Genomic DNA, 22,499 nt, shown 5'->3' on the forward strand with positions numbered 1-22,499 from the left:
AGAGCAATAATAAATACAAAATTGGCTTTCCTGGAAACTTCAAGGGATGGGTTTCAAAGTCTTCTTTTCGGGGCAATGCATTGACCAGTAAGAACAAATAGCAAAGTCAATGTAATCCTCAAGTCAGTGGTTCACCAGGGCAGTACCACTCCCAAAGGGACGTTTTGAAAATGCACCAAGTGTTTTTTCTTGTTTCAAAGATCGATGGGCACTACTGGCATGAAATGGATGGCACCAGGCATGCCATATATCTTGCCAAGTAGGACAGTCGTGTACAGTGAAAAAAAAGTTTTCTGTACTATATGACTTCCAAATGCCCCCAGGTATATGAGTATTCATGAAGTTGAAGAAAAATCCTGTTGATAATTCTTTTTAAATTATATTTTTTGCCTAGAACTCAACTCCACAATACAAATAAAGACAAAGTGTTTACTAAGTTTTAGTTATATACTGTTTTTCAGGAATGCAACTGTTTTGTAAATCAAAGGCATATTTAAGTAAATTTTATCAGAACTTTACCAAGAGTTGATTATTATTGTAGAAAACTACCTCATAGACAGTAAGTAAGATACCTTGAATTTGAGTCTCCTAGACAGTATGCCTTAGCAGTTTGCATTGATGGCATTTCAATCATAATGATTCTGCAATACAGGTGTGAGCATCTGGCTCCATTATTATGTGTCCTAGTATAGTTGGGCCTGAGCATTTATATTTTGAAAAACACATCACTTTGTTACAAATTGTTTACTTTCTATTTCTTTTTATATTACAGTTAGGACAATGTATTGATTTTTAAAAATCATTAGTATCTATTACTTTCATTTCAATATAATAGATGGAGCTTTATATATTTGTTTTTCAGAGTGACCATTAGAGCTCATAGAATTAAGAATTACTGTATGAAGTAATTAATCAGACTAGTACCAACTAGTAGGTGCAAAAATTGCATAGTAAGTTATTTAGCTGAACATAATGAGTGCTAATTATATAAGCCTGAAAAAGAAAAGATTTGTTGGGAATCATTGACACACTTATATGCATTGATTGATATTCCCACCGTGTATAAATGATGCTATATATAAATAATAAAACAAAGTCATATAAAAGTCAGCCTCATAATCCAGATATCTAATAGGCATATACGTCATCCTTATCAACTTTCAGCTGTGCTGACCAGTCATGTAATGAAAATGGATGGCACCTGCTTAAGAAAACAATGATGTGACTATTTGAAGGAGGGTGGCCATACCTAAAGGATGAACGAAATACTTCAAGCAAAACTAACAGCAACATAATGAGCTAAAGAGTGACAGGCACAAGCAGAAGCAGATTATGTTGTCTTGAAGCAAGCAAAGTTTGAGCTGCTTCAGTGCCTCATTTAAACAGAAGCGTATGCTCAGCATGTAACTAACACACAGCTTCCAGGGAACGGTACTCTGCAGGTAACAGCTGCTGCTAACACTCAAAGGACAGAATGTATAGGCGTATTTATTTATTTTCACAATTTGTGAGGAAGTGATTGCCTGACAGGAGTCGGTCTTTTCAGACCCACTCTTACGAACAGGAAGCCTCAAGGTCAATAGCCCAACCACACAGTGCAGAAGATATTGCCATATTTATATGATTCAATGGAATAGCTGAAGTCATTTTTTATGGGACTACCGCCATCTGGACGGCTAGGTCTTATTTTCGGGGAAACACGGTATTGTGAGTATGTCATTTGCATCAGTATAAATAATGTGCTGATTATGGTTTCTTAAGAAAAAATATACATTCAAAACAAAGTGCCCTATAGCATAATTTTAATGGTACTGCCCTAGAGCCACATACTGTATTTAATTTCTGTTCTGGAAACTGTACCATATTGAGTCCAGTTCCAGGTCGAGGCCGTAAAGCAGGGGAACTCCAAGTTTAATTGAAAGAACTATTACATAAATATCCATTGCTTTTTACGAAAGCTAATGCTTAATAAGAAAACAATCTTTTCTCACATATAATCTAGGTTTTATTCAAGAAAAATATTGAATCCAAAGATATAGTAAAGAAAAAAATAGCATGTCTTTCTTTAGTGAAATGATGGTAGTTTTAAATTCTTGACATGAGTAATTGTCTATGTCTTGTGTGCATCTACCAAGAAATAAAATAGAGGTGATAAAATGGAAAGACGTGATAGGACATATTTATAACCTCATAAAACAAACTGGCGTTTTAATATCTTAATCTGGTCACTTTACTGTGTTTATATATGGGTCCTCACTGCAAAATTCTGTCCCTGATTTGAACACGTCACATCTGAGAGGTAAAAGGCACATGGTAGGTGGGGGATACAGATAGATATTATTCTGTTTATGATCCTTATCTTTAGGTTGGTGACAATCTCTCAACACAAGCAAGGTAATAATATATCTTTATAATAATCTGTACAATCCTGTAGAACTTTTCTAACAATGTATTCAGATCCTAATAAATCAATTTATGATGCACGAAGAGCAGGTGAAGTTAAGAGAAGTTAGTGCAACATGATATTATAAATACGGATAAAGAAAAGCATGTGTGTATTTTTTCAAATGGTTTAATATATTGTTTACAGATGGTAGTTTTCTTTAAAGCATTAATTAGTTCAGTGTTTGTGTGATTTATGGGGAGGAGATATGAGTAGTCATCATGGTGGCAGTAAAATGCAGTGATCCCTAATATATAATTCATTGTAATAATGGTGAGAAACACACACCAGGTGATGCATTTTAATGGACTGGTAAAAGAATGACCAGGAAAAGAGAGACCTTCAGTTTCAATATAAAAGGTACAGGGGATTGAATAAATAAAGTGGAGGCAAGAAAATAGATTCTTAAAATATTCTTTAGATTTTACTAGATCAAATCATTTCTTTCATAGTTAATTCTTTCTGATCAATCAAATGATCAAAGTTTCATTTACTAGTTAGTTACAGATCAAAAATGAGAACCTTTTAGAAGTCATATCTCTTCAATCCAGCTATTATTTGGGTAGATATTTCAAAGAGAGAAAACAATTTTTCTTAAGTTGTTTAGAATACTAAGGTGCAAATAGAAAATAATTACTATTATTATTATTAAAGCATGTGCTTCCATTCACAGAATCTGAGACAGATCTGACTAATTGGCTTACATACTAATAGCTGCTTTTGTTAAGTGACCTCTATTTTGAATTTCGCTCTCCATATTGCAATTGTAGTATAAAGGAAATGAAATAGATATACTTTGTTTAAAGATATCAAAGTAGCAAAATTATTTCCATAATTAAGAGCAGATCTAAACACAGACAATTGACTTAATCATACAGTTTAAATAGTATTACAAGGTCCTTTGTGACCCTGAATATCTGTTTTCCTACCAGCTTACTATCTTAATTGTTTCTTTTCTTAGAATAAGATTCCTGCAATTAGAATAATTTCTCTCGGAAGAAAAATATAGAAACAACTTTGTTATGGTTTTTGTATAGTATTGATTATTATATTTAGACAGTAACTATTAAAAATATTCTCTGGTGGAATGGCCCCAAGAGAAATGGAAGGGTGGATGCTAGTTTAAAGGAAGTCTTCTCATGTATCCTTCTCATTTCATTAGCATGGATTAATTTATTAAATTAGTTAGATGCTCATCATAGCCTGACCTAAGAATTATGAGGTGGAAAAGCTACTAAGTATAAATATGTATTAAAAACAGCAGCAAAAACCCTTAGAGAATTGGGGAAGAGCATGGACTATTGTCAGCTGGGTGTGCATGGCGGAAGAGCCTAGGGATGCCTCAAGGAAGCACAGAGTGTCAGGGAAAGCTGATCCAGGGTTTGAGAGGACCATGGAGGCACTCATGTTGTGGCATAGAAAAGACTGATGTCAGCCCTCCCAACTTCTCTGTCTCCCTGTCATGAATAGCATATATGGAATTACTTTTAATTGTATGATGGATATGTTTATAACCACTGCGTATGAATCACTGCCTACAATCAGGTGTGGAGGAAACATTTCATTTCCTTGCTTTCTAGAAGTCAAGATAATTTGGAGTTGAGTCTCTTGTAAATCTAGCTGGAAATTCTGATGTAGGCATCCTTAGTGCATGCTTTCCCTAGAGTTGTGCCAGTAATCTAGGGCCTTATTCACTCCTAGTCATCAGGAGTCTTTTCTAGTCAATTGTTTTCAACCTACTGCCCACTCTCCCAGCTTTATGGTGATGTCTGTTACTTTAGTGCCATACATGGGGTATTTGTGGACAAATCGTGAGCCTTGGGCCTGGGACTAGGTCCTTCCCATGAAGAACCATGCGGCCTTTCCCTCTGCCATGTGGCCACCTTCTCTAGGCACTGCAATGGGTGATATAACATTCCTTATCACAGAACGTGGCAAGTATCCCTGCACCCTGCCCACTTCAAGGAAATCCCTCCCATTCTCTCTCCTCATCTTTAAAAGCTTCCCAGCAGCTTTCCCTTCCCTTCAGAGATAACTCGTTTCAGTTTAGAGTTTTACAAATGATGAGAAATACCTTTGTCTCCACGTAGTTTCTACTATCTGTCCATCCAACATTGCATAGTCAAGGGATTACAAAGTCTGTGTCCTTGCTTCAACTAAGGGATTAGCAGGAAAACACCAGGAATGTGATGCAGATTAATATTTTAACAAATTACACTGTCATAGAGGATTAGCTTCACACATCGGTATCACCAGGCACCCTGGTGCTAACGAAATTCATTCTAAAAGACAGCTTTAAAGCAAATACGCAATGGCTAAATTCTGACAAAGAGCTTAGTCTGATTTGTGCATCATTCATGTAAACTATTTCAGAGGCACGGAAATCAAATCATATTTAAGACATTATATTTGATGTATTATATTTATCAAAAATAATAAAATTATAAAAATATCAAAACTGTAAGGAAAATTTGGAATGTCTGGTCACTGCACTCAGGATAAAGAAATAATTGAATAAAGACAGGTATAAAGCCATCGGATCTCTCACTTAAAATGCTAGAGAGGAAAGTAATGAGGAAGCTCTTCTACAAAGCTATTTCCAAGCTATTTGCCCTTTCAGTTTTTGTCTTCTATCAAAAAAAAATAGTTCTATATATTTTATATTCTTGTATGGTAAGTAGAAATCTCTGGGGTCTGGAAAAAAAAGAGGGCATCCTTTAAGTAAACAGGGAAGTTGGACTGATTGAGATAAACGATATGTATTTCAATTGTGTTTACCATTCCAGTACTTCCACTTCTAAGGAGGACATTCATAAAGAAATGTATCCAGACTTAGGAAGTTCAAGCTGGGTTTAATTGTATTCCTTCTAGAGTTTCACATAACCTCTGCCAATGATCCCTATCTTTTATCCTTGCTTACAGTTGTTAGAATTTATTAAAGAGTAAGAAGAGAAGGAAATAGTAAGGCACACCAGGGACAGAAGAATAAGAGTGTACTACCGTTTGTCTTTAGATGTTGAAAATGACTCTATCTGAAGTATTAGTATAAAACTTTTTTGTTTCCAACTCAGAAGGGTTAGATGGGCATAGCAGAATGAGAGAGACATAGGGAACTAAGATTCCAAATACAAACTTTTCATTTCTCTGTTTTGCCTCAAGTCACTCTGGGCAGATGATGGCAGAAACAACAGGATAAATAAAGTTGCAAGGAACGTTATAGACATGCTGTTGCAAAACTGAAGGTCTCCTGATAGGCTTAAAATGTTTTCCAGCATTTTCTTTACCAGTGTTGCTATTCTCACATAAAACAACATTTAACATGCTGTTTTTTTACTGACATTTTAAAGTAACACAGTGCAAAAATGGGACCTTTTGCAGATTGATACCATCAAGGATCATGACATAGGATTTAAATTAATACTTCTAAGAAGGGTTCATTGCTGAGAGTAAGCCTGTGAACTAAGATCAGAAGTTTAAGCTAACAAGATTCTACTTTTAGATGGGAAAAATTAAAAAAAAAAATTATTGGATCATTTGTGTTAATCATGCAATTTGTTTTGTTTTGTTTGTTTTTGTTAAGGTAATTGAAATCCACATAGAGCTCAGTTAAGTTTTTGTTTGTTTTTTTAAATAATATATTCAGTGTTTTAACATGAAGTCCAAAGGGAAAGATACTGGATTGGAGGTTAAGTATTGGGAAGTAATGTTGTCCTCATGGAGTGTATAACTCTAGGCAGGGCTGATGGGTGGGAGATGGTGCAAGAACAAAAACAATCAAGGTAATTTCACCTAGTGATTGGTGCTATGAAGGAAACAAACAGGATGATGTGACAGATGGGTGTCACGGGTCCAGGCAGTTTTCCACCTCTTTATGGTCAGAAGATACTGACCTTGGAATGAAAACTCTGAGTGTGAACACCTGCATTGAAATCTCTTTTTTACAACAACCCAGTTCCTGGATAATCTAAGGATCCCCCACCCTCATTTCAGCTCTTCTTTCTCTTTTCTGCTATGCTTGCTGGGCTCCCTACTCTCTTAGAGCCAAGCTGCTGTGGCTAGAGATCTTGCTGTTTGTCATTTTCCCACTCTGGATATCTTCTTTCTGACTAAAATCTCTTTCAGGAGGTTGGCATGGAAAGGAAAAGAGCTATAAGATTTAAATGTGTCAATGTGGCTACGTGTGAGCATATTATGTTAAAGAATTGGGTAGAAATAAAATTGAATAGAAGATTTCAGAAGTGTTTTATGGATTTAAAGTACTTAATGTTACATTCATTGACTAATTTACAATTACCAGTAATTACAATTATCTTTAAAACTAATATATTTCCTATTCTGTTTAAAGCTCGATTTTCAAGAAAGATGTTTCAAAACAACCATGTCGACTTTCTTTGTATGTAAAAAACAAGACATTAAATGGTTCCTTGATAGTTTTAAATCAGAATTTTTAGAATCAAAAGTTCTCTTGAAAAGTCATCTAACTGCAGAACATAAAAAAGCAGCACTGTATTTTTTAATCTTATGAGATTTCACTCTTTCTTACTCAGGTAGAAGGTTGAGGCAAATGAAGGATTGTCTTTCATCATTCCACATCATAAGATGCAGGTTCTAAAGCACAAGTAACCATTTTACTTAGTCTCTTAACTTGAGAAACTCAGACCATGTGAACGAATTCAGCAATGTGACATTTCACTTCTAGCCCTCTCTGTCCTTTGTAATAATAATCAGGGAAATAATATTTTAAATCTGTGTAGTAGGTACAAAATTACCTAGAAGATAAGGGTGACGGGTAGCCCACCTATGCTATGAAAGTAAAGGAAGAGTTAGGGTATTACTAAAGAAATCGTTTGCTATTGACATTCTTAAGACTGAGGCACTTATTCTCATATTTATTCTTACTTTTATGATTCTCATATTTATTTATTCTCATATTCATTCTTACTCTTATGAGCCACTGTATCAAATGTGCTGGATTAAAAAATAAAGAAATACACAAAACAAAATAAAATAGGGAATGCAAAGAAAACTCTAGTCAATACATGCAAGAGGTAATCAGACGATAAACGCGATTTTTAAACAAATCTTAAATTTGCAAAGTGAATAAATAATGGCTAAACTAAGGGCATTAGGTTTAGGCAGCTGCTGTGTGCTTGTAAACCAACTCTCAGAAAAATAACACCCTGATTTGTAGCATTTGCCAGTTTCTGTGGTCTAACTACTGACACCATGACAAATTTCAAATTACCCAGGTAAAGTCACTAAATGTGGAATTGGAGAGAGATGTGTACCACTGTCTTGTAAACTAGTACAAATTAACTACAGTGTGCCACTATGTCAGACCAGATAACATTCATTTTACCTAAATTTAAAAATGTTTCTAATTGATAAAAGTTGATCTCTCTGGCACTGTGGGAGGATAGGCTGACAGAAATTAATTTTCTAAATAACGTTTCACTGCAAGCACTGAAATATTTCAAATAGTAGCTATTTCTTAAAGAAACTCTGTGAAATGTATGTTATATTTTTCTGCCTGCAAAGCATAATTTCATTAATGGCTGATGACCCAAGGTCCTCAGCTGGCATTGCATTATGCTGTGCAGTGAAGGAGATGGTGTAGATAGTGGTTAAAAGTGCATAGTCTTGGGCCAACTGTTTGGGGCGGAGGGGGAAATGGCTTCCATCACTAACTACCTGAGTAAAACTGAGCCAGCTACCTAGATTCTGTCCATTTTGGTTTTCTTATCTGTAAAGTGGGGAAACTGTAAGTGCAGTTTAGTTCTTGTTATTTAAAGTAGTTATGTTTTATAGTCACCACAAACACCGAATTGGTGAATACAAAATCATTGCTCCTAAGAGAAATACAGGGTTAGTTTTCTGCAAGCTGTTTCATCAATCGATCAATATATAAACTTGTTTTGTGAGTGTTTCTGTTTATAGGCACCTTCTTTAATATATATTGTTGACTCATTAACGTTGAACTCACAGCCATAGCACCACAGCTCATGTGTGAACAAAGCTCATCTAACACACTTATTTCCTCCATATGTCACATCATACCTTCTTGCTCTTAGGAACACTAGATAATACCACACTCGAGGGCCATTTTAAACAGCAAACTCACCAAAATCACCACAAAAAGCACACAAATGTGAAAAATGTGGCAATGAATAGACTAAAAAACGACACTGTTTATAGGACCATGTTTCCCCCAAAATAAGACGTACCCCTAAAATAATCCCCAGTTAAGATTGTCAGCCAGACGGATGCATTTAGGTAGTTCTACATTACGACGATGTTCCAGAAGAAGATGACATGACTGTATTTGAATAAATGTAGACCTTTGTACATGAATAAGTGTAGATTGCTGTACATGAAAAAATAAGACATCCCTTGAAAATAAGTCCTGATGCATCTTTTGGAGCAAAAATTAATATAAGACCCAATCTCATTTTCGGGGAAATACAGTATAAGACCTGGTCTTATTTTCAGGGAAACATGGTATGAGACTTGAAATAAGAAAGCAGAGCTTCACCTAGTTTGACCTCAGTGGGGAATATGTGCATCATGTGATTCTAGTTTTCTGCCCTTCTGTGCATGCCTATATCTGAGAATGCCTGCAAAAGCATGGAAGTGAGGTTTATAAATAAACATTAGCAAGTAGGCAATTCACACATACGGAAGCTCCAAATAATGAGGGCCAAGTGTACTTCACCGTGTTGTTATCACGGTGTCGTTAATATATGTGAATTACCTAGAACAGTAAGCAATCCATAGATTCCAGCTGAAACTACAATGTTAATAGGAACTGTTGAAGTATAAAGAGTGATTTTCTTTGCTTTTATTAAAATATTGCCATTCCAGTTTGTGGTCCTTTTATTTGTTCCATTTCCCAGTTTATAGCCATTTACTGCTTAATTTTCACTTTTTTCTGACTGCTATCAGTGTGCACCTCTCCAGCCTCATAACGTCTCCCTGCACCCCCAACCCGTGCAAACACAATTCAGTTGACTTTTTAACCAGTGAGGACTTGAGAGTACTCCGAATGAGTCCTCAGCTCTGGTAGAGTTATCTTATTTACATATCCACCATTTACATATGCAGATTGTATGTTTATCGTCAAGGGTTTTGGCCAAGAACTTTCCTTGTCCAGGAGCTGTGACCTGTTCATGATCTTTCCTAGGTGAGACACTCAGGCCACATCACAGATTATTATTTCACATTAGATTATGGTGACTTGAAACTTCCAGATAGAACTTGTGGTAGACTCTCTGGGAGATGTTATTTAAATATCACTTCCTCCACTAAATGTTCAACTGAATACCATAGTCACAGAAAAAAAAAAGAAAAGAAATTATTGCATGTTGAAGGATTTTGTATTATTTGTGGTAATATTAAAAGGCTCTTATTATTAACATTTTAATAATTTTTGTAGTCAAAATGTGGCTGTCATTTGAGGACTTTGCATTGCTGAGCTGAAAATCCTAGTGGGTTTTAAAACTAGCCTATATATAAAATTTGAAAAATAAGCCAAGAGATGGGCGGAATCCCTCACTGAACTTAGATGTTATGAATTGCAGTATAAGGATTTAAGTTGGTTTCATTTGTTTATGTCAGTTTCTTAGATTTAGGTATTTCATAAAGAATTTTTTTTTCAGATAAACCCCATGATAAACTTTATCATTCATTGTATCTTAACTATATAAATTATATAAGTACTTTTTAAAATTCAGGTATTACTATGGGTTAATAAGATAATGAATTGCAATTTGCTTTTTCAAAACAAGGATATATATTTTTGGCCATTTTCTTCATATTTATTTTTTAAAATATTGCTGCCACTTTTTTGTAAGTATGCCATAATTCTATTTACCACATTTTGTTGATCTGTAAAGTCATACAAGCCCGAAATTTTAAAGGTACAATTTTATAGCCAATATTAATAGTGTTAAAACAAATACACTAAAAAATAAAATCCTTAAAACTGAATGCCTTACAAAGGAAAAGTATGTGTTAAAATGGTGTCCTCTTTGAGTTAACATATGTATAGGAAATACATTTTAAATGAAAATGTAACTGCTCTAGAGGAATAGATAGGTTTGTTTTACAGCAAATTGAAAGTTCAGAGAAATATCCATCATTCAGTTACTACAATAATAAATTAAATCAAGGGGGCAAGGAAAGAGAATAGAGGAGACAATGGGAAATAAAGGAAAAGGAGGAGGTGAGTTAAGAAAGCTATTGCTTATGAACTTCTTCCTACAAAAAGTGATAGGAAAACAGCAGATAGGGCAACAGAGAGAAAATTGCATCAGGCTTCAGTGTTTATGCTTTTGATGGAAATGTGCAAATCATTTCCATTCCTTATGGTGCTGTCATGCTCCATCACTTTAGTCCATTTTCACCTTGCAAAGGAATTCTGAATGGGACTTCCTTCTCTGGCAGCTAATTAATCTCCCACAAGCCTGCTCTTGCAGCTTGTCTGCCTGGAAGCCCCACACCTTAAGCTGGTGACTCCTGAGCAGGTTTCTTTCCCCTTGGGCAGTTCTTTCTTCCCTTAAGCTATACGAAGTCACATCTTTTCCTTTTCATTTGGAAGTTATGTGAGCTTTAATCTATCACTGAGAAATTGCTCCTTCTACTCTACCACCATAAATGAATATACTCCCAAATAATTGAATTGGGTTTTCATGACAACAGACAAAGCCTGAATATAAATTGTGAATGTGCACGGTATTTTACCAATGGTGCATAAAATATGTAAGGACATATATTACTAAATTATACATTTCTGTGTATTTGTATTTGCTAGATTTTTTATTGTGATGAAACAGATATAATAGTGTTGCATTTGCTTTAAAAATACTATCAAATTTTGCAAATAGGAGACTTTTTTAGTTTACTGGCGCACTCTGTAAAAATTTTTTTTAAAGTAAGAGCATAATTCTTTATAGGTTGAAATGCTTCAATTAAAAAATAATAAAAATCCTATTCAGGTTTATTCTATTTAGTAAATATAGCCTTATATAAATCCCCACTAGTCAACTACTTACAAATAGTAATGCTTAATTTATAATTGAATTGGAATTATATTTGAATAATAGCTCATAGGAGGTTAAAAATATTAACTGTACTTTAATATTTTCCTGGTGCTGTTCACATATATCTTTCTTTCTTTAATGGAATTATCTTCATTCCTTTAGTTTTTTTTTCCTGTTTTTGTTAAATCTTCAGTGGATTTGCGTCTATATTTTTCCTTTTCTTTATATTTCCTTTTAATTAAACATAAAATACCTTCCATCAACTATGTATTGCATGTCTTTAGAAAGCAGACTATATGATAATGGAATAACTGTTCCAAATGTTAAAGGTTATCTGTCCATCTGAGAAGATGGATGCAATTTGACCCAGGCAGGTATGGTAAACATACTTGATGAAAGAATAGGATCACTATAGATATTCAATTATTCACTGATATAAATGTGCACACACACTCACACACATTTCCTGCCTCTTAACATGTGTAGTAATTATTTAAAAAATTACATGGTGGATGTTGTTAATGGCAAATTGTAGGGAGTCTATATTAGGTGGTCTTTCTATAAAAGGTAATGAATTCTGTTTTAGCAGTCAGTTTAATTATAGGCAAATTATTTTTGTCCTTTAGGTCTTATTTTATTCTTGGGTAAGACAAGTCTACTTTGGTTTTGAACTTAATTCATGACCTTGACCCTTACTTCTACTGTGGGTCTTTTCCTCAGTCTCAGCTGAAAGTCGGATGTACTCAGTGAGTTTCCTCCACTCTGGTTGGTATTAGAGTCCAAAACCTTCCAGCATGCCTGGTGTCTGGTATCACCATTCAGCTCTCAATCACAGAGCAGGAAATCTCTCCTAGGCCTTAAGGAATCATACTCTGTAGAAATGCTTTTAGATCTTAACCAACAATTCATAGTGAGTCCCCACACAAACTACTGCCATTCCCAGTGCAACTTACTTTTCTCAGGTACCCTAACTGCAAATTCCAGGCATATCAGGGGCCCAGACTCCTCACTACCTCTTGGCTCAGTGAGACTTCAGTCTATTGGGGTTCTAGCACTGTAGCTGATGGTAGGACAGTACTTCCAAGCCAAAAGACAAGGAAGTCAGAGAACTCATGTTGAGTTTTCCCCTTCACTCAAGGATTACCATACTGCACTGTGTTTAGTTCAATGCCAAAAAATAGTTGCCTTAAATAATTTGTGTAATTTTATAGTTGTTTATGGTAGGAGAAGTACAATACTGGTTACTCTATCATGGTTAGAAACATAAATCCTAACAGGACTTTATTGTGAGATAAATAAGATTGCCAGAAGTGAGTCAGGTGGAGGTTGGTAAGGGGGTCAGGAGCATTTACAGTTATTATAGAGCCAGTAGCTAAAGGAGTTTTGCAACAAGCTACATCTATACTTTCAAATACAAGAATGGAAAAGAGATGTACTTTAAGGATCAAGGGATCAAGTCAGTAACACATTTAATGAGATGTTTCTGTAGAAGACAACAAATATGATTAGAAATTAGAACCTAATTTCAATTTCCTTCCTTTAGCCACTAATCTTTAGCAAATAGCGGTCCCCATACAAAGATAAGTCATAATAAAAAGGGACCAGAACTTATGAAGAATTGCAAAAATTGAAGAATACATGAATGTAAATCAAATTCCACTGAAGCACATACAGTGCATAAGTTATCATACTGTATTAAGGTATCAATAATTCAGACAAAAAGTGCTATACCGATCAGAGCTTAACTAACTAGTAATCAGAAATGTACTTAGTTCGACACATCTGGTCACAGCATTATTAGTTATATCACCAGGAACAATGATTTTTCCCTGAGTTCTTGTCTTCTTGAAAGAAGGAATTCAGTCAAGAGACACAGTTAGGTGAAGGGCGAAAAGCAAAGTTTATCAGTGAAAGTAGGTATGGACTCACCCAAGGTGGGGAGCAGCCCAATGTCTCTGTCATCCTGTAGATTGGTGTAGGGATGGAGTCCCAGAGAGCAGTTTCCAGGCTCTCGACCTCACATAGAGGGGTGCTGACTCGGGTAGTGGATGGCCATTGACTGTAACTAGTTGGCCATTAGCTGTAACCAGTTGGCCATTGGCCACTAATATAAATGCTGTGGCTACGCTAGCAAGCGTGGATTGCGGCTAGCAAGTGTGGTTAGCAAGCGGATTGTGGATTACAGATCGTGTTGATCCTACTTCCTGTCTTGACCGGCCACCAGTGAGACTAGGGTACAGGAAGACCCCTCATTGGGGTACTGGTAGATGTTTGCTTTTGTATCTTGACCAGCCACCATCGAGGATATAGTGGTATGACTCCCCTATCTAGGGCTTCGTTGTTATTCCTTTTTGGCCTCCCCTTGTCCTGTGTTCTTGTGTGGGGGAGCTGGAGCTGAGATCCTGCATTACAAATGGGTTGTCCCCTTCCTCTTCCTGCTGCCTTGTTTAATGTGGTTTCCCTTTTCTCTGACTAGCTGCCTCGTCCTGCACGTTTCCTTCATTCTAGTGTGTCTGAGACAGCCTGAGTCTTTGTTCTGGTGGTTCGGTTCATTGGGTCTGCAACAGGATGTTGATGACGAGAATGGGTCAACTGTGGAGGCCTCCTTGTTCCTCCTCCCCCTGCCCATGCCTACCTTCCTACCTACTCTATTAGTCACCCTACTTCTACTTTTTCTCTAGTTTTAAAATATATTTATAAATAAAGTTACTTAAAAGCAATCAAACATTACAAATGAGGGGTGATACAGCTGTATGTGTATTCTGTTTCATTAAGAAAGTGTCCTTTCATAAAATGAGAAAAGTGCCCTTGTTTCTCCTTTTCAATTACGGCCGATCATTTAGATCAGTGGTTCTCAAACGTTATCCTGCATCAGAATCACCTGGAGAGTTTGTTAAAACACAGATTATTGAGCCTCAACCCCAGCGTTTCTGACAGTGGGTTTAGGGTGAATCTCAAGAATTTGCAATTTGCATTTTGACATGTTCCCAAATGATGCTGATGCTGCTGGTCGGGGTAAAACCCTTTTAGAATCACTGGTTTAGATTCTTATCCCTAAAGGCAAATTATAATCATCAAGAGGAGACGTTAATTCACACTAATGCTCCGGCTCCCTTTCAGACAAATTGAAACAGAATGTCTGGGACTTGAGGCTGTGCCTGGGCCCTATGTATCTCAGGTGATTCTGACATGCAGCCAAAACTGAGAGAAAAAAAGAAACAGAATAACTTAAAGAAATTTGTCAGATCTTAATGCATTAATGTAATGTTTTCTCAGCATATTCCTTTATTAGGTAGGAACAATGCTGATATAGTCATTCATAATAAGGAATGAATGACAGGATAAAGATGGCTTTACCAAGTGACTTTATAAATTGAAGGTAATTTAAATTTAATCCTTTTTATGCTGCTAACTTTATAAAATGCTTAAAATATAAGGTAGTCATAGAACTTTTAAAGTGTTCTTGTCCATTTTTGCCATTTATAAACCTACTTTATGCCTTAGATATTTCAATTGTGTTTATTAGCATTGTATAGACAGCATAAGAAATACTTAAGTACTAACGCCTAAAACTTTAACTCTTAATTTCTTACTCTACAGTGAAAGATGCAGATGCACTTTGTATGGACATACAGACTCTGTGAACAGCATTGAGTTTTTCCCTTACTCCAACACTCTTCTCACCGGATCTGCAGATAAATCTCTGTCTCTATGGGATGCAAGAACGGTAAGCATACCAATAACAGTTTTTCCAGGTTTTAATAAGTCTAGACACTCTTAGTTACTCTTCAGGGACTGGGTACAACTCATAAAGTAATTGTGCCAGGACAGGTAGGGTAAAAGAATGATCGTAAGTTTCTATTTACAAGATCCTATTAATGTACTCTTATCACCCCGCCTCCTGAATGTAAGGACTATAAAAATAATGCAATTACTTCATTAAACATTAATTCAATTATTTATTGAAACTCTGCTGGTGCAGCAGATATGAAAGGGAAAGACATAGTGCCTCTTTTTTAAGTGTACTTAGGTAAGGAAGAAGAAAAAAGAGATTCTTTCAATGCAATGAAGTGTGTTAAATTGGAAGAATATACAAAGTACGGGGGGAAAACAAGAAGGAAAACCCTCACCTGCTTGGAAGAGTATGGATGGCTTGCTTGAGCTGAGCTTTGGAGTGTAAGTAGGATATGGCAGGTATTCTTGTGAAGGGTGGCTTCCAGGAAAGGGCAGTGCTTGTACAAAGCCATGAGATGTGACACTACAATGGCATATACTGGGAGCAATGACATGTATGAATAGAGCTTATAGGAGAAGGAAGAAATGACAAGAAAGAGTAAACAGATGGACGATGACAGAATCCTGACGTATCTGACTGAAGTTTTATACTGCCTTGGAGAGTAACATAATCGAATTTGCCTTATAGAAAGTTTGATATTAGGTGTGGGGACAGAACCCCAAAAAGCAGTTTCCAGGCTCTCGGCCTCACATAGAAAGGTGTTGGCTCAGGTAGTAAATGGCCATCAACTGTGATTGGATGGCCATCAGCTGTGGCTAGTTGGTCGTCAGCTGTAACCAGTGAGCAATTGGCCACTAATATAACTGCTCTGGCTAGGCTAGCAGAAAAAAATGGGGGCTAGCAAGAAGATGGTGGCTGAGCTAGCAAGAGCGGATTGCAGTTAGGATGGCGGGTTGCGGAGAGTATAGTGCCGCCAGTGAGAATATAGTGATATGACTCCCCTACCTATGGCTCCGTGGGTGTTCCTTTTTGGCCTCACCATATCCTGCATTCTTGTGTGGGGAGCTGGAGCAGAGAACCCGCAGGCCGCCCCGCATGACATTAGGATAAGGGAATCCATTTCATCGAGGAGGCTAGTACCACAGGTGAGGGGCAGATAAGAATTTGAACTAGGAGATTGTGAAAATAAACAGGATTGAATGAATTAAAGAGAAGAGGTGTATCACAATTTGAAGTGACTGGAGGTGGAAATTATGGGAGGAGGAGGGATTTAGGGTGACCAACTCCTAGTTTGTCTAGGATTAAGGGTTTTCCTGGGTCATGGGATTTTCAGTGCTGAAACTAGACAGTCCTGGGTTACTGTGCCTGCTAGAGTGCTTTACATGTGAAGAAATGGAAATACAATGTGGGATCTACATTTTCAAACACTTTGGCTGTGAAGATGAAGAGGAGAAAAGGCTGTAGGTTTAGGGTCAAATAAAAGTTCTTCTCTTTTTCAGACAGGAGACAGAATGTTTATTTGGTTAGGGGTAAGAGCAGGGGGGAAGGAAAGGGTTGAAGATTCAGGAAAGAGAAGAAATAATAGAGAGGCTTATTGAGTACAGATTTTAGTAATTTGAGGAATGCCAAGCAAGATATGCAAAACAGAGTCTCCATATTCGTTCTTAGCAACATTAGATGAGGATAATAAAGAAAACTAGGATTCCAGGAGACTGTACAAAAAGGAAGAAATATCCATAATACCTGGTTCCTGGGTCAGTAAAGAAATGCAGCTTGTAATTTCTCCTGTTTATCTTCCCATATAAAATACATGATTGATACCAATAAAAGAATATGATATCATACAGATGACACAAACAGGGACCCAAGATCTGTTGGAGGGCAGGACATGCTATTTAGTCCTCTGAGGCAATTTCATTTGGGATGAATAAAGAACAAGTCTTTAGGGTCACATATTCTAGAAAAAGCTAATGGTAGAGCTACAAGTAGCTTATAGACACCAACTTCACATGTTGCAGATCTTTAGACTTCTGAGGAAGCAGAAGCCAAGGGGGCATTTTGGGAAAAGTGTGTCAGATGTGACTTAAGAATAAAACCAGAATGATTAATTTTAGGATACAATAGTAACACAACCTCTTCCTTGTATTAAAATAGCTTAGACCCTGATATAGTGGAGTTCACTTTTGCTAATGGAGCATCAATGGAAAAGCAAGGTTTTCAATGCATTTAGTCCAAATACTGAGATGTGAAGTGCATGTAAAAGTAATTGGTAAAGGAAAACCCATAGAGAAAATATTAATTTAGCAGTGACCTAAATTTTATGTTCATTTTCTCTTGATTTCAGTTTTTTTTTCTTTCCTGTCTCTCAACGTGTTATGACTGAATGTTCTCAGAAAGCGTGTCACTCATTTACTTTCTCTCATGTGAAAAACTGGAGCACTAATGCTTGGAAGTAAAACTGTTATTAAGAAAAGTTGCCTCTCATATGCCTGCCTTAAATGCATGGAGTTGTTTATTGACGGTGACCTTCCTTCCTGATATTGCAATCTCTCTAGTGTGCTGTTTTTATTCCCCACTGTATCTCTAAGTGCAGGAGAAAAGGGATTCAGCACCACACAGAGCCTTTAGCATATAGCATAGCATATGGATTGATGTATATGCAAAGAAAGGCTGTGAATCCCAAAAGTATTACTATAATCACAATATATATAAATATAAATGTAAATATAAACATCTGAATAGGTTTAATGGCAGATTAAATTTTATATTAATAATATTATTATTGTAATACTGTTAGTACGCATACTAGCTTTATATTCATTAATACTAGGAAAAGGGCTCTAAAATATTTTGTATAAATTAAATGCTAGTCACAAATATTGGGAAATGCATCTACAATTAGAAATAAAGTTAATTGAATGTGTTTTTTTCTAAAAATATTTTCAAACTGGATGGTAAGAAATGCATATTTAAATTGCTATCTATGCAATATAGAATGAACATGTAAAACAAAAGGGAAATTTACTTGTTATTAATAATTAGAAAATGTAAGGTGTTAACTAAAATATTGATACTAAATTCTACAAATAATGTGTGACAACAACTGTATAATTCAGCAGAATAATTCACTAATGTTGTATTAGGCACCTCTGGTAATTTTGTTTTAGATCTGCCTCATTTATTTAAAATACAAAACAAAAAAAACTTGAAATAACCAGATTTTTAAAAATTCATATAATATGCATAGTTTTTAAAAGGTACATGCTATATGTTATTTATATAATATGGAATTATTAGCTGTTTTATATCCCAAAGGTTCATGAAGGAGTTAAAAATAAATTAAGTTTTGTAGTTGAATATTAGGAGCTATTGAGAAGAGTAACCAGGATAACTATAGTTCCATGTGATAGTAAAAACTGTGCAACACATTGCTATGGATGATATCATTTGACTTGTATTATCAACTACATCCATAGTATGCTGCTCTTCTTAATAACTTTAAGATTATGTTAATCCCTTAATAAATAAATAATAAAACTGTCAGGTTGTACTGAAAATCTGAACCTGAAAGAACAGGAATGACTTTCTTCTCTTCTTAGTAAAGCAAGAGCAGTACATTTTGTCACTTTAATGTGATCAATTAGTATTGCGACATCCTCTAAAATATTTTTTGATGAAACTTGAAAATGACCAGTGGATTATATTTCTATAAATTAGTTTGAAACCTTTTTCTCCCATTCCCAAACATACACTAGTCTTAAATCATTAACCTAATGTAACAGCTTATTGTCAAAGATGATGAATGTGCAGACCTCTAAGTCAGTCTCTAAGTCAACTGGACAGATCAGCTCTGAATATTGTGAGAGATGAGGAGAGGGATATAAATCTCTCTAATTACCAAATTGAGGCTATTAAATAGCTTGCATTTTGGAAACTCATGAAATTGTTCTGTTTTACAGAACCAACATGCAGAGTATTTTTCCTCAAGGTTATGAAACAGGAAAATTATTTTATTGAAATTAAAAAATCAGATTGTAATATTGCCAGAAAAATGTATGATATAGTACATTTAATGAAAACTTATAATGCCCTCTCAAAAAGTGACATGAAAAATCCCAACATACGCCAGTGGTTTGGAAACCCATTTAAAATAAATACAATGAGATTATGAGTTATTCACAAGTCCAATGAAAATATTAAGGCTTTGATATGTTTTTCTAAAAGAATGTGCTCGCAGTACAGTAAAGCATAGAATAGGATGAGTAATGCATCTGTGAGTTGTTCAGAGCGGGGTTGGCAACGGTCAGAGTTGCTGACATTTTGTCTCTTGTGATGAATCAGACACAGAGAGTTCATGGCCTGGGAGCCTTTGGTGGCTGTGGCCTGCTCCCTAGACTAACTGCAGGCTCTAGTCCAGCATATGGTGTTGTTCTGACTTAGCTTTAGCCAAAGAATCCAGTTACTAAGCACTGTGAGTTCCTATAAAGTGGAGAAACTAAGAATTCACCAAGAAAGTTACACTCTTGGGTCCTGTCTAGTGCCTGCCTCATTGTTCAGCCTGTAGTTCAGCTTGCACCCTGCATAGGTCTGTTGGTTGCCTGATGTAGGATCTGGTGGCCTCTCAGAGGAGCCTGGCCTTATTCATGAGCCAGAGTGTGGAAACAAAGGCAAAGCTTGTATGTTCTCTCTCTAGGTTTTATTCTTCAGTTTAGTAATATTTATTGAAGATCTTTGTGCCAGGCACCATTCTGGCTTCTGGATTATTGACTGTGAGAGCCCCTTCGCTCAATGAACAAATAGTCTACTAGGGAGCAGACATAAAGATACATTATCTTAAAATAATGTAGTAATTGCTATATACTTGGTATAACTATAGCTTTGACTTTTTGTACCAAAGCTTACTCTTCCAAGAGGTGATATTATGACTAACACTTATTTAATACCTACTATGTGCCGTCACTTTGCTTATATCGTCTATGTGATGATTACTGGAATTACCATTATTATCTATATTAGCAATTGAAAAAACAAAGGCTTAGAAGAGTAAAGTAATTTGCCCAAGATTGGCCAACTAGCCAGTGGCTGACTCAGGAAACCTCAATTCTGTATTGTTATTTTATGGCCTCCAATTTTTTGCTGGTTCTCACTGAAAAATTAGGATAGTGTTAAAATGACATTTCCATGAAAAAAAAAATAAAGATGATTCAGTATGCTTATATTTTCAAATATGATTTTTTTAACACTATAATTCAATGATTCATAAGTCAGATCTATGCTTGTATTTATCGACTATCAAAGCTGCAAATGGTCCCTTGCAAAGATACAAAACGCTAAAGGGAAACAGTGTATCATGGTCTGTTGCTATCAGTTATATACAGGATTGTCGAATTCATCCACCAGTTATGCAAAGGCATTTTTCTTAAAATTTTGCTAGGCATTTTGTTCATCCTGAGGTCAATCAGTTGGTCTTGTAAAGCAATCAGAAGTTTTCACATATTTTGAAACAATGTAGAAAATTCTGTTCTTACACTTTTATGAAGAGTCCAATTCAAGAACTTTCAAAAGTGATTACCCTGATAGAGATTTGGCAGATGAAGCTCTTCAAAACAACTGTTATCAAATGTTCCGTCGAGCAAATTTCCTTTAAAAATGGTCCCTTTTATGTTCACTGTTAAAATGTCACCTTTCCTTTGATGGGATGATTAACTGTATTATTATTTTCAAAAATATCTGCTTCTACCACATGATTGACAAATGTTTGCCATCACATAAAACATCAACAAATTAGGATTACTTGTGTTTTGGGGGGATAGCATAACTCATCTCTAAGGTCAACTTAAAAAAAAAATGCTTTGCTAAACTCTAGCAGTCAAATTCAGTGGGGGCATGAAACATTTTTTTGGTTACTCCCTGATTCATTAGAAATGATTGTTAAGGTTATAATCATCAAAGGACTGGTTTGCATAAAATTAACCAGCTTAAAAATATCCAAAGTGCTCCAAATTGCAGTAATACACTGCAATACTTAAAGAAAGCGTCACTGTGATTTTTTCCAGATACTGTGATGCAGCTTGCTTTGGAGACCTTGATTCAGCGACCTTTAGATTACACAAATCCTATGCAAAATCACACAGTTCCCTCACTAAATAAATGTCAGCTACTATCAGTTATTAAACACATTTAAACCCTAACTATGTGGAATTAACCAACATGTACAATGATCTTTCTTTTGAAAAGCCTTTCCCTTTTTTCTCTTTTCTACCTAACATACCTTTTCTGCCTTCGACTGGTGAGTTTGCTTCTATTTTTACTTCATCTTTCCTAAAAAGCTCTCCATGTTTGTACCACTGGACTAGCTGCCCTAAGAGGCAACCAAGAAAATTTCATAGCACGTAGAATATTGCTATTTTTTTTTAAATAAAGTACTTAAAATATTGAACTTGACAAGCGAGGAATATTTATTTGCACAAAAAGGAAAGCCTTACCAATTTGCTAACTTTTTGTGTAATAACTAGTAGCTTCAATAATGTGGTACAAGCAGATATATTGAAAAAATAAATGTACTTAATCGTTTCTATAGAATCCTGGGCTTACATCCTATGTTATCATGTATTTATGTCAAACATTATAGCACAGTAATGCTCCACATTCTGCCTCAATTCAAACCCAAATTCTGATGCTTATGAGCAGTGTGGTCTTAACATCAATTGTCTGAAATCTTTCTGTTTCAATTCCCTCATTTGTAAAATGCACACAGTAGTGGTACATATTACATAGGAGTGTAATGGGGCTAAATGGTTAATTATATAACATGCCGAGAATATTGATACATATAAGGACTTAATATATTTTAGATATTCTTATAGCAGCTGTCATATCACATTAGAGTTGTTTGCCCACTAATGTTTGTCTGTCATGAAATGCTGAGTTTTTTTCTCTAATTTCACAATGGTTGGCAAAATAGCTGCTCAATAGATGTTGAAGTAAGGAAGGGAGAGAGGGAGAGATGCTCATAAATTAGAGGTTTTCCTTTTTATGAAGAAAATTGTTTTATCTGAAAAAATCCACTGTTTTCTAAAAATTAAAAAATAAGTATTTTAATAAACAATAAAATTATCATTATTAAAGAAATCAATTTAGTATAAGGTTTCAAAACATTGTTATTTAACTCATAAAATGTTGCATTTCTTTATATATCTTATATACGCCACATAAAATTTATGCACATATATCACAAGTACCATCATTTTTTTCCCCTTGCCCTTTGCAATTAATATAAATA

The 22,499-nt window shown here is 35.5% G+C and overlaps 1 protein-coding gene across 3 annotated transcripts in view; it reads left to right on the forward strand.

The window, feature by feature from the left end:
- The window catches only part of SPAG16 (sperm associated antigen 16), a 749,410-nt gene that overhangs the window by 435,783 nt on the left and 291,128 nt on the right, over positions 1 to 22,499 (forward strand). For all 3 annotated transcript variants that reach the window (XM_074312750.2, XM_074312756.2, XM_088793833.1), the window contains one exon: positions 15,082 to 15,208. In XM_074312750.2, the coding sequence (XP_074168851.2) occupies positions 15,082 to 15,208 (127 nt within the window). The remainder of the gene's footprint in view (positions 1 to 15,081; positions 15,209 to 22,499) is intronic.

This window comes from Rhinolophus sinicus, chromosome 17 (assembly GCF_057876585.1).
Source record: "Rhinolophus sinicus isolate RSI-liver-muscle chromosome 17, RSI-T2T, whole genome shotgun sequence".
In the NCBI taxonomy this organism is placed as follows: Eukaryota; Metazoa; Chordata; class Mammalia; order Chiroptera; family Rhinolophidae; genus Rhinolophus; species Rhinolophus sinicus.